The sequence below is a fragment of the Akebia trifoliata genome, chromosome 2 (assembly GCF_017979445.1).
Source record: "Akebia trifoliata isolate Shusen 1 chromosome 2, ASM1797944v1, whole genome shotgun sequence".
Lineage (NCBI taxonomy): Eukaryota > Viridiplantae > Streptophyta > Magnoliopsida > Ranunculales > Lardizabalaceae > Akebia > Akebia trifoliata.
In genome coordinates this window covers 93,032-105,605 of record NC_141376.1, presented here as the reverse complement: position 1 = coordinate 105,605, position 12,574 = coordinate 93,032, and the positions used below count along the sequence as shown (strand labels likewise).

Sequence of the window (12,574 nt, the reverse complement as noted above, 5' to 3'; positions counted from 1 at the left end):
AGGTTTTTCCCAATGAGTCTTGATAATCTGACTATCCCACATGACATACTCAATCGACTACCTGACTTGACAAATTTGGAAACAGTAGATCTGCGCTTCTCGTATACACAATTCCCTCGAAATAATTTTTTTTTATGAGGAAATGCAGTCGTGTATCTTGAGGAGCACAAATCTAGAGTTCCCGAATTTGTCATATCAAGGTTGTCGATTGAGTTTGCCACGTGGGGTAGTCAGATTATGATGATGCTTTCCCAATACCACGCGCGTTACCCAAGTGCATCCATTTGGGCCCTACACTCTCTCGTGGGAAGGATTATTATTGCCTCTGATTCTTAGGCCCACTTACAAAGCCCTCATTCCCCTTCCTTCTATTTATTCAACCTCTCCTTCCCCCTCAGCTTTTCATCCTTTTTCTCTCGGCCTTGTCTATTTATTCCCTTAAAAAATCATCCCTACCCAACTAGTCTCTCTCTCTCCACCATGAGGATGATCGACTTAGGAAGCCAGAGAGGGCATCTCCACATTATCGACACGTCGACGGCAGTGGAATGTGGCCGGGAAATCAGATACAGGCGATCATTTAGGTCAATTGTGGAGTGCATGGTTCCATGTTGTGGCTTCCAACAACAATCTGAGTTACTCTCTAGCGATACTGAGTCGACTCATGGCTCGACCGTCACAGGCACCTTCTTTGGTTATCGGAAAGGCCGAGTTAGCTTTTGCCTTCAAGATGACTCAAGAAGCTCTCCTCTCTTACTACTCGAATTTGCAGTCCCCACAGCTTATCTTGCAAGAGAAATGCAATATGGGTTGCTCCGAATTGCACTGGAGTGCGACCGAGTCAGGTCCCGCTCCCATTCCAACTCACAATCATCATCATCATCATCATCATCATGTTCTCTCTTCTCCATCCCTGTCTGGTCTATGTACTGCAACGGTAGGAAAGTTGGGTTTGCGGTTAGGCGTCAGAGGAGGGAGAGTGATGTGGCAGTCTTGAAGCTCATGCAGTCTGTCTCTGTAGGTGCCGGTGTGTTACCAGTTGACCCAAAGTCAGAGGAAGGAGAACTTATGTACCTTCGTGCGAGCTTCGAAAGAGTCATTGGATCGGCTGACTCAGAGTCGTTTCACATGATCAATCCAGTTGGAAGTTCTGGTCAGGAGCTAAGTATATTCCTGTTGAGATCATGAGTGACGATGGGTTGACCACATATCACCACAGTCCACAGCTGATGATGAAGTTGAATCAATATCACATAATCCTAATTAATTGAGGTCATGATGCAATGATAATGCATGGCTGCATGCAACATGATGATGTTAAGAGAGATAGTGTGTGCGTCTCTTATCTCTCTCTCTCTCTCCGTTCCCACCAACACCAAATACAGAAGATATACAAAACCTCTCTGCATCATATTTGAAATCGAGAAACGGAAAATTCTTAAAAATGATTCCCCTGGCTTCAAGGAGTCTGGTGTAAATATTTATTCTTCTGTAATTTACTTTGGGTATGTAAGTTGCTTATTAATTAAGGTTAAAGTTCATCTAATTAATCTTTTACTTGGGAGTTAAATTCAAATTAATTAATATAGAGTGGATAAAGAAGTTAATTAGATGTTATTTGATGACGTTGTGGTCGTGCTGTCGACCATTGACCCACCCCTTCCTTTAATAATTCATCGCCCCTTGCAAAATGGTTGTGAGTGAGTTTGTGGTGACTTCCAGCTTGGAATGGTTTATTTGTCCCCTAAAATTTAAAAGTAATGTAGGGTTGAGTGCTATTTCACAACACTTTCTCCTTTAAAAGCTGGTGATGGGTAGTGTAGGATACGCCATATGTATCATCTATCAATGTAAGGGATCCACAGTGGTACATCTTTATTTTTGTTCCTTATCAGGGATAATTAGTAAATTAGGAAAGAGTCGTGCTGGGGTGACACAAAGAGAGACACAAGGGTGACAAAAACTCTCGGTATCGTGCATGTTACCATAGATGTTTTTTTGCGAGATACGAGTAAAAAGCATTTACGGTTATGTGCACTCCACCGCATCATTTTTGTCACCTTTGTGTCTTTGTTCGTGTGATTTCAGCATTTTCCATTAGAAAAAGCCGACCAACACCATGTGGGCTTTGAGGTAGGGTTTGATGATACATGACTGCTGCCCCTCTCTCTCTCTCTCTAGTCATGTTATTGGGAAATCAAATAGATAATCTTAGCCCACACTGACTTGGGGTATCTTTCTACCATAGTCATTGAGGACCGGAGGGCCTTGAAAATAAAAATCTCATGATGAAAACAAAATCTCATTATGGGAGATGTGCAGTTGTGTATCCCAAAGAAAAATTTACAGTTCTTGCACATGCCATGTCAGTGAATTTTTAAGTTGAGTTACAAAATCATTATACCTTTTTTTTAGTTCTCTAAATAGAGCTATTTATTCTAGTAACTAATGTTTTTTTGATAGAAATCCTTCCTAAAATTTCTCTTAGAAATCCTTTAAAAATAACTTCCTCCTTCCCAACATTTTATACCATTGAAATAGAAAGAGATTGATTTATTCTCTCTACCAGAAAGTCATTGAAGTTCACCAAAGAGGCTCGAGATTTGAAGAACAATGGTGAACCTTGTAGACCTACGCATTCTCGTGTTAGATCTACGATCTATTAAAAATTTTCACCAAGATTATCAATTTCTCCTATATTTTTATATAAATGAAAAATGATAGCAAAAAAAATTGATTTCACGGAATTTTTATGGTTTTGTTCATATAATTTACCTAACATCAAACCTAGATGTTAAAATGTATTATAGCATCGATGCTCAACAATACCTATTGTCGAACCTCGACGAAATTATCTAACAATAATTTTTGGAAGTAAAATACTGTTCATATCATTGAACCTCGACAATATGTACCATTGAAACTAGATGCTATAATACATTCCAGATAGCGTCGAGATCCGATATTGGGTAAATTGTATGAACCGTAAAAATTCCGTGAAATCAAACTTTTTGATACCATTTTCTATTTATATAACTATGAACGAGAAATGTAGCAATATTATAAGAATATAAGAAAATTTAAATAAATAAATAATAATAAAAAACAAGAAGAAGAAGAAGAAGAAAGAAATTGACACCATTTGGTGGAAATCTTCAATAGATTGTGGATCGAATATTAGAATGTGTAGATCTACAAGTTTCACCGTTGTTCCTAAAATCTAGAGCCTTTTTAGTGAACTCCAATGAACTTTTGGTAGAGAGAATGGATCTCTCTATTTTTATGGTATAAAATGTTGGAAGGGAGGATGTTACAATTTATTAGAGAAATTATAGATTAGAGCATTTCTGTCCAAAAACATGAGTTCCTATAGCAAATAGCCCCATTTTGAGTATTAAAAAAAGGGTCACGATCCGTAAATTCATGAAACATGAATTCATATGTTCACACACAATCCCGACTGTGTGTATGCGAGATCCATTCTCTCTACCAAAAGTTCATACTCAAAGATGTAACCCGAGAATATATTATAAATTGCTAAGATACATCTAAACCTATAGATCTCACAAATACACGGTCGGGATTGTGTGTGAACATATGAGTTCAAGTTTCATAAGTCTTCGGATCCCAATCCTTTTTTTAATACTCAAAATGAGGCTATTTGGCATAGTAACTCCTGTTTTTTAGACAGAAATGCCCTAACTTGACAAGTAGTAGTACTACTTCCCAGCAACCTCTCTACTACATATGTAACCCTGCTACAAACAACTGGATCTCTCTGCCTATCCCTTGTTCCCCACCACCACCACCTACACAGCAATTCTATCGTTGTGCCTATTCTGATGCTGCTCTCACCTTCCATCCTTACGGTTCCCCTTACTTTTTTGTCATCCATTTCTTGAGCAAAAATGGACTATTTGATGATCTGTGCCATTGCATAAACATTCAAATCTTCTCGTAAAAATCCAACCACTGGGTTAATTCCACTCTGCCCTACAACCCATGCGGTGTTCCCTCCACTGGCTCGGCGTGCTGTCTTTCTGAATGGAGCATTGCATTTATTTGTTTACCCACATCACTTGCTGGAATTCAAAGTCGACAAGGAACATATGTCTCAACTGATTGAATTGCCTGAGACCGTCAACTTACACAACACTAGATGCTTGGGGGAATTTGGAGGCTGTTGAGGATCTTACGCGGCGGAGCGAACTCTTCTATCGTGTTGCATTTCCTCTGGCGGCGTAGCTGCACCCCCTCGATCCATCGTACTGGAGCGATCCGAGAAGAACGATTAGGGTCATATTCTATCCTTTCTACAATACCCATAGACGAAGTGCTTCGTTTCATATCAATTCTTCGCTGCAATCGCTTCGATCCACCCCCTCGGTGAAAAACCGTAATCCATTTTGCAGACCAAACTATTACCCAATGCTTAAGGGTAAAGACAATGACGACACTGATATTACCCAATGTGTCTTCAAGTATAGTATAAATTTGGCCGCCTCCAGTCTTTCCTCTTTGACAAGTATAGGTTGTACTTCGAATATTCCATCTATCTTGGCTTTTCATCCAAACTTAGATGTTGTTTACCTTGCGAAACCTGGGAAGATACTTTCCTATCATCTCATCAGTGGAAGAGTGAAGGAATTCAAGACAGCTGAACCACCTTCTTATCTAAATTGGCGCTGGGTCTTCCCTTTCTCACATTGCCTGCTAGACCCATTCCATGTGAGTCACTAGTGGTAGCAGTGTGACTTTGGTGCTGGCGCCAAGCATTCAGCTCATAACATCAGCGGTATTGGAAATTTTTGGTTCAGAAATAGGGGGTGATGGAAATCACAAACTGCTTTTTTCCATGAATTTATTAGCTAGGAAAAATGTTGACATTTGTTCCTCTTCTTAAGTCACTTGTGCGTGCATGTGCTTACAATATATGATTGATCATCACTAAACTGCACGGTGTATCCAACAACAGGCATCATACCCATGGTGCTGGTGCCTAACATGCATAGTCCTGGCTGGGTCCCAGATGCAACTCATGTAATTCACCTGTAGTTTAAATTTAATCATTCAGTGTCACTTCTGTTGGTTTGGTTAAGAATCTTTGAAGATGAGATGAAGTTCAAATCTATGTAATTTGGATTGTTATGATGGTAAAAGCAAAAAATGAAGATTATATTCATCTGGTCAGGAGATCAATTGTGGGAACACATTTATTCCTAAAAAAATGGACGTATAGGGAATAAGAGACATATGAGTGGGTTAGATCCAATGTGTCACCATCATCATCACATAGCCTTAACCCTAGAATGAATTCGCCATTCCCTCCACTGGCTGCAGTGGGCTATTTCTATTAACAGAGCATTAGATTTTCTTGTTGAAATTTGATGCAAGAAGAGATTTACTCAACTGATAGGATCACCTGATACTGTAAACTTGCTTCCAAACACTCAAGGGAATTCAGAGGCCATCTCCATTTTCAGAACAAAAGAAAAATTCTGATACAAATTTGAAAACCTTATTAAAGCAACATCCTTAAGTCTTTGCATATTGTCTACCTTGGGAAACCTCATGAGAAGATTTTCCTATCCCTTCAGCAACACAAGGGTGAACAATTCAAGAAACCAGAAAAACCTTCTCATACACATTAGTGCTGGGCACTTCAAGCGACTACCATGTGACATCATCATCCTGGTGGCAAAACAATTGCTCGTAACAGCAGCGCAATTTCAACATTGTGGTCGAGGAATTGAATTTGGGGATGCTAGAATTCTCATCCTTTATAAGGAAGAGAGTGAAGGCAGGGTTTCCATTTATAGGATGAAAGATGTTCCTGGCTTCTATGCATAATTTTACAATTGTACCTTTGGTGTATAGCAGTTTTTTTCCTAGTGTGATGTGGCCACTATAGCATGAGTAGGCTAAATTTAGACTGACACATGTCAACTTGTCCTCATAAAGAATTGACTTGGCTGACAGTCAAACTCCCCCACGTATCAACTCCCCTTAGCCTTGAAGAGGACTCAGCCAGAGCCAGAGTGACATGTGACTGAAGCAGAGCACTCGGCTCAATGTAGCTGACTGATTGTTGCTCTAGGAGAAGATCATGGAAATAATGAGAGAAACCACGTGGATCCTAATAGAATATCTCCGGAGATATATAAGATTCTAATTGCAACGATGTTCTCAGATATAATTAGTAAGAGATCAGGATTGGGAATACTTGTGAATCAACATGGAATGAAAATGATAAGAATGGAGTTTCCTAATTGGGGAAGGACAATAACGATAAGCGAAGATTGACAATATTCTCACCAAGAAAGTTGGCAAAAGAAGATGAACTCTTTTAAGTTTATAAATAAAGGAATCAACTCACAGGTAAATAATTTTTCACTCATTCTCTAACTCAGACTTTTTTGATTTCTTGCTAACTTTATCGTCAAAGGGTGTTGATCTAAGAACCCCTCCCAAATTTACGATTTTTTGTAGGAAACATGAGATGTCATCGAGATACAAGTTTGGGGTGAGGTAAAACCTTTTACCAACAAGGCTACAAGAAGTTATGTAAATTTACAATTTCCCATTAGTATTGTACTGCGAATATGAATACAAAGCACCTAAATCTTGTGGCCAAGGAGTCCAGGTGCACCATTCACCAAAAGCATGTCATGTCATTTAACTTTAGGAGGAATTTAATCCTTCTATTGATTTGGTTAAGACTATTTGAGATGGGAGGAAATTTATGGGTTGTCATAATGGCAAAGAAGGTAATTTATACTTGTGTCCTTTTTTCTTCCCTTTGAAATGTTGCCCACCAAAATGAATTCTTAAACGAGGAGATTATGAATATTTAATAGTCCAATTTATATAATTGGGATTTAATCATCAAATTAGTGGTAGCTACTTATTCGAAGATAATAAATACAGGTTTGGAAATGCATGTCTTGATGGAAGATATAGTGTTAGACAGAGTTGTATGACTAAATAGGACCCCCAATATTTGGGATAATGTGTCGATGCACGATGATGGTAAAGATGAAGTATAACCTTGTCATAGTTATGTCGGTAGAGTCCTTTTTATCTGAAGATTGAGCAAATTCATAATTGAGTCACTGCGGTAAGTAGGCATTGAGGTGCCAAGAGGACAACACCATCACAGGAAAGTTCAGCATCATGGGTTTAACTAGCAATTTTTGAAAATGAGATAGTTACAGTGTTGAACATTGTTATGAGCAATTTTCTACAATAACTGATTAAATGCACTGAAAGTTAAATCAGTCTAAGAAACATAGGGCTAACCTCTCTTTGATCACAATAAATTCAGCTAAATACGCTCCAACTCTTCATAGATGGAAACAACTTAAACCATTAGTTCAGACTAATAAATATCAAAAGTTGATCACAGTGATACTTGAGCTAAATCCTTTAATCAAGCAAACTTGATAACAAACTTTTTTTTATTGCAGTCCAGCATTTCACTCAGGCTACAGGCTATGTTTTTCTGTTTCAAAAGCCTCTGCCTCAACTCCAACCTCTTCTTCAGACTGTGCCGAAAAAAGTCGGGGTAATCTACTACTTCATCGACCTGTCTCCCCATTACCTTCACCAAGAACCTGATCCTTGGTTCCAAAGAATTCCGGATGCTCTTGATCAGAATAGGGGGATACCCAGTAACCAAAATTGCAGTTTGTCCATCCCCAAACCCACATGTCTTCAGAAAAGTATAATTAGGTCTCAGGATCTTTTCAGCATCTCTACACAAAACTTCAGGATAGTTCATCGCCACCCTTTGAAGATCTAATTCAGACAGACCTATTGATTTTAGAAACTCAGTAGTAGGGTGAAGCCTTTTCTCAACACTGTAACCCATAATAAATGGATTCTTCACCAGAACCTTACCAATTGTTCCTTCCCTACTCAAGCCAAGACTAGCAAGAAAATCAACGATTTGGGAAAGTTTAGATTCAATGCTGTAACTGATGAGCCTTGGATTGAGCAACAGCAACTTACCCAATTGCTTTTCGTGGACCCCAAGCACCTCGAAGAAAGCTAGTAGAGGACAAAGTTTCTCCTCCACACTGTGGGAGAGTATGTTGGGAAATTTGGTTATTGCAGTAATCACCTCATTAGGTTTAGTTCCTAAGGTTGAAAGACACTGAACCATGGGCACGAGCTTCTCAGTCAAGCCTAGAGTAAGGATCTTGGGGCACTTTGAAACAACAGAGGGAAGCTTCCTTTCTTGAATACCAATGCTTCTCAAGTAATCCCAGTTCTCAGAGACTTTATGACTTTCTACACCTTGTAGTCGCTTGCATCTTTTGAACATTTCATCAATTTTTTTATCATCAAAACCTCTTTCCCTGAAGAATCCAACAATGCTACCCTTTTGACTGCTGGTGATTTCCATGCTTCCTGAGATGATAGTTTGAGCGGAATTATACACAAGATTGACTCATAAGAACTAAGAACACGGTGTGCTGGTGTTATAGGGAAAATCAAATATTGCTTCAGTATGCTAAATGAGTAGTTTTATTTATTTTTTATTATTGGTAAGTGAATATATTTATAGGATCTATAACCTACTAATTTGACATAATGAAAAACAATCTTTTCCGAAGGGTCAAGTGAAAATTGGTTATGTAGGTGTATTGGTGTCATAAAATTAATAGGAAAAAAGAAGAAAATGCATCAAATTTTCAAAGAGAAAAAAAAAGGAAAAGGGGGGGGGGAGGGTGGAAGAGAAACTAGAAACTAGTATCTACGAAATTCAGCATAGCTGATCAAGGTTCCAGGATCCTTAATATTCTGTTTTACAAGATAAAATGCATAGTTGCCAACTAGTAAATTGGATTAATTGCTTAAAAGGTTATTATATACTAATATATGTGGCAAGTTGAGAGCCCTTCAAAATTTGATTTTGATGGCATTTTTTCTGTGGTATTGCCACTCACAGACTTTACGAACTTCACAAGGTGGCACCTTCAATTTGATGGCACAAAATGCTTTCGAGTCTGCTGAAAATGAGTGTATCTTTTCCAATGGGTGTATCTTCTCCCTGAAATTGGTTTAATCAACCAAATGTGCAGGGCTTACAAATCAATCAAATTGAAAAAAAAAAAAGGGTTTGTCAAATAATGAATTGGGCAATCACAAACTCAATGACAGGACAAAGAGAAAATGAAGAACTTAATTTCACCAAATGAGGTATCATTTGCAAGGAAAAAAACTATATAGTGGAGTGAGTTTGAATCGAAAGGTCTTAAAGATCCTCCCTCAACTCAAAATAGATAACCAAATACTCACTTTGATTATTTCATTAAAAAAGGGTACATAGATGCCGTAAGAGCTCCTTGTTCATTGAAAGAGGAAGAGAAGTGCAAACCTTGAATAAGAAGAATTGATAGTTCAGGCAAAGCTTCCTCCAACCATTCCAGAAACTTGGGTCTCCAAACACAAATTGTGGAACCTGAACCTGATTGAGCGACCAAATAGAGTTTCGAACCAAAAGCCTTATCTTGAGAGATGTAGAAACTAGAGAGAGTAGAGAATTGAGACTGATACGAACTGAAAATATACCCCCATCCATCCGTTATGGCGTTATCCTCTCTTTTTTTTTTTTTTTACCTTATTACATTTTGTCCTCTTTAATTTGCATTATGACAAAACTACCCCTCATTTCAAGGCTACTTGGTTTTCGGCAAATTGGCATTTTGGCTGGCTCAGTGGCTCCCCAAAACCAAAACCCTAAACCCTAACTCTCTCTCTCTCTCTCTCTCTCTCTCTCTCTCTCAGACTTGTCACTCTTGATTGAAAAACAAAAAAAAAGGGAAGAATCAGAGAGTCTAGGCAAGAATCCCAGTCATGCCAGGTAAGGTTTCTAAGCTTCTCTGTTCCAATTTTTGTAGACGTTCAACAATACCTCTTTTAAACCATTTTAGTACCATTCGTAACGGACCCATAAGAAGAGGAGAAAGAAGATATGATGCATCCGAAGATGATGTCCTCCGAAAATTGGATTCTGGTTATGAAGAAAACGACCAAGTAGACGAAAGAAAGAGCGAAGCCCACTTTGATCCTCCAAACCCAATTCCAAACAGACCCTTGAGAGGAGAAAGACGAACCAATCCCTTCAAGCACGAAAAATATGATGACAATGATGAAAAAATGAAACCATCTCTGTTCCAAGTACCTAGAACCCAATTCCAGAATAGACCCATGGGAGGACGAGGAAGTGGTGGAAGGAGTAAAGATAGCATTAACAATAATGATCTCTTTACTGGAAATTTCAATCTTGGTGGAAGCATCGACAATGACGAAAATAGGAGGAAGCAATCCTACAAAAATCCTACTACATTTCATATTCCTAACAAAGAAGAAAAGAAAGATGATCAGTCTGTTGATAGTTTCCTTGAAAAGTTCAAGCTTGGTGATGAGAAAAAGGAAAGTCCCCTTAAAGATACTCCCATCCAAATCTCCAAACCCGATTCTCCAACTCCAACAGACTCACTACCACAAGACACTGAGGAGATTTTTAAGAAAATGAAGGAAACGGGTCTTATCCCGAATGCTGTAGCCATGCTGGATGGTCTCTGTAAGGACGGGTTGGTCCAAGAAGCCATGAAGCTCTTTGGTTTGATGCGCGAGAAGGGTACCATCCCCGAAGTTGTAATTTATACAGCAGTGGTTGAGGGGTTCTGTAAAGCTCAGAAGCTTGACGATGCCAAGAGGATTTTCAGGAAAATGCAGAATAATGGGATTTCACCCAATGCATTCAGCTACACTGTCTTGATTCAGGGACTCTGTAAGGGGAGGTCATTAGAGGATGCTGTTGACTTTTGTGTTGAGATGTTGGAGGCTGGTCATTCCCCAAATGTTGCCACATTTGCAAGTTTGGTCGATTGTTTTTGTAGGGAGAAGGGCATGGGAGAAGCCAACAGCGTTATTGGTAGGTTAAGGGAGAAGGGGTTTTTCGTCAATGAGAAGGCTGTTAGAGAGTATTTGGATAAGAAGGGACCGTTCTCACCCTTAGTTTGGGAGGCTATCTTTGGGAAGAAAAGTTCACAAAGATCATTTTAATTTTTCTTTTAGTTGATGAAAACTTGTAAGTTCCTGTCTTTCACTCTTCTTTGTTCCTTTGGATGTCTCTAAACTGTCATGCAATCTTAGTTGAGATCATTGCTGTCACCAGAACATGTTAGCCTATATTGTATTGCTTATTATGGAATTTGTTAGAGAGACATATCGGTTTGAGATTCCATGGGTGTTGCATGTTAGTATTCAATAATAACTCATAAGTAGACCTACTTACATCTTTTACCTAACTCATACCAATGTGTTTAATATAATCCGAACTTTTTGATGTCAGGTGCAGAGTACTTGAGTGGGTTAATGTTCTGTTTTAGAGTTATATTCCCATGTATAATCAGTTGAGAGATAAATGATGATTCACAAAGGCCTATGTACATTGATAGGGGTGGGCCCTGGGCAACCAGCTGATTCCTTTGTGCATGCAGTATGGCATAGACGTGAGTCACCTAGCTCCCAGAGATGATTTTGTAGGTTACATAAGAACAATATTGAGCAACCAACATTTTTTCATTTTCTCTTGTCGTGGGCCTTCCTTTTTCAACCGCAAGGAACAGTAATAGAGAGAACAAGATGGACATTTTTGTTAAACAACAATTCAATGCAATTCCATGACTGGCTGTGGGTATATTGTATATGAACTGCAATTTGTTATCTGTAGAAGAGGCAAAGTAGACTGTAAATTCAGAGACATGCATTTTGCTTCATGTGGTTTTAGGAGTTTTGCTGGGTCCAATAAATCACATTTTTGGTATCCCATTATAATTTCTAGAGGCTTTTCACTAAATCTTGCAAAATACAGTGCCAGTTTTTCGTAATGTATTTACTACCTTCTGTAGATCCTTGCAGGTAATGTACATGACATTGAAAGTTACTTGGTGTACCTTTTGCCATGTATAACTGTTTAACCCAGCTGGTTTCTTTCAATGGTTGGAAGTCATACTATCTCCATGCACCAATGAGTCTTATGATTTATCCTTACTCGTCCAACTTTTTTTCTTGTCTTCCCCAGGCAATGATAAATTGCTTAGCGTTAACAGTTTCTTGCTTTCAAATCCACTACCATTGTTGGAATTTGGTTCAAGAATCTCCCATTTTTAAGAATTCACCCATTGGTTTCCCATCAAGTGTGTTCCACATAGATACACCCATTGTTTTACCCAATTCTGAAAGTAGCCCTATGAATGTTATATTTTTTGCTTGACTCTCTTTTCCCCCAGTGTAGATAGAAATTATTATTTTGATGGTATATTGAAAGTTGTAAAATAATACCTTGTAGTATGGTCACTAATCAAAAAAAAAAAAAAAAAACCTTGTAGTATGGTCGCCCCATTCCTCCATATTTAAAACCAATCCACTCAAGCTCCGGTTTTTCTATGGTCAAACCATGTCATGCCTCTTAGGGATAGTTGGCATATCTTTCCCACTCTTCTGGGATAACATATTTAGTTTGTCAGAGAAATACAAATATATTGTTTCAACGTAGATG

General features: G+C 38.6%; 3 protein-coding genes across 4 annotated transcripts; 2 read left to right on the top strand and 1 right to left on the bottom strand.

Annotated features, from left to right (window-relative positions):
• The first annotated feature begins 386 nt into the window (after window positions 1–386).
• On the top strand, window positions 387–1,576 carry LOC147408481 (MIZU-KUSSEI-like protein (Protein of unknown function, DUF617)). Its single transcript, XM_086418628.1, has one exon. It carries the CDS (start codon window positions 481–483, stop codon window positions 1,186–1,188), a length of 708 nt encoding a protein of 235 aa, XP_086274754.1. The 5' UTR covers window positions 387–480; the 3' UTR covers window positions 1,189–1,576.
• A 5,600-nt stretch (window positions 1,577–7,176) lies between these two features.
• On the bottom strand, window positions 7,177–9,600 carry PDE191 (Mitochondrial transcription termination factor family protein). The gene is made up of 3 exons (XM_086418598.1): window positions 9,383–9,600; window positions 8,980–9,055; window positions 7,177–8,412 (listed from the first exon to the last, which is right to left on the bottom strand). The coding sequence occupies exons 1-3, from the start codon at window positions 9,584–9,586 to the stop codon at window positions 7,430–7,432; spliced, it is 1,263 nt and encodes a 420-aa protein (XP_086274724.1). The 5' UTR covers window positions 9,587–9,600; the 3' UTR covers window positions 7,177–7,429.
• Window positions 9,601–9,720: 120 nt separating this feature from the next.
• LOC147408479 (uncharacterized) lies at window positions 9,721–12,286 on the top strand. Of its 2 annotated transcripts, none has more exons than XM_086418618.1 (2): window positions 9,721–11,101; window positions 11,372–12,286. In XM_086418618.1, exon 1 carries the CDS (start codon window positions 9,862–9,864, stop codon window positions 11,074–11,076), a length of 1,215 nt encoding a protein of 404 aa, XP_086274744.1. In that variant the 5' UTR covers window positions 9,721–9,861; the 3' UTR covers window positions 11,077–11,101; window positions 11,372–12,286. The 2 variants fall into 2 exon arrangements, with proteins under 2 accessions (XP_086274744.1, XP_086274734.1); XM_086418608.1 differs by having other exon boundaries at window positions 11,366–12,286.
• The last annotated feature ends 288 nt before the right edge of the window (window positions 12,287–12,574 follow it).

Coding starts and splice junctions, on each gene's coding strand:
- LOC147408481 (XM_086418628.1), top strand. CDS start 481: ATGAGGATGATCGACTTAGGAAGCCAGAGAGGGCATCTCCACATTATC.
- LOC147408479 (XM_086418618.1), top strand. CDS start 9,862: ATGCCAGGTAAGGTTTCTAAGCTTCTCTGTTCCAATTTTTGTAGACGT.
- PDE191 (XM_086418598.1), bottom strand. CDS start 9,586: ATGGATGGGGGTATATTTTCAGTTCGTATCAGTCTCAATTCTCTACTC. Junction 9,056..9,382: donor ATCAATTCTTCTTATTCAAG/GTTTGCACTTCT, acceptor AACCAATTTCAG/GGAGAAGATACACCCATTGG. Junction 8,413..8,979: donor TTTGTGCCATCAAATTGAAG/GTGCCACCTTGT, acceptor CTATCATCTCAG/GAAGCATGGAAATCACCAGC.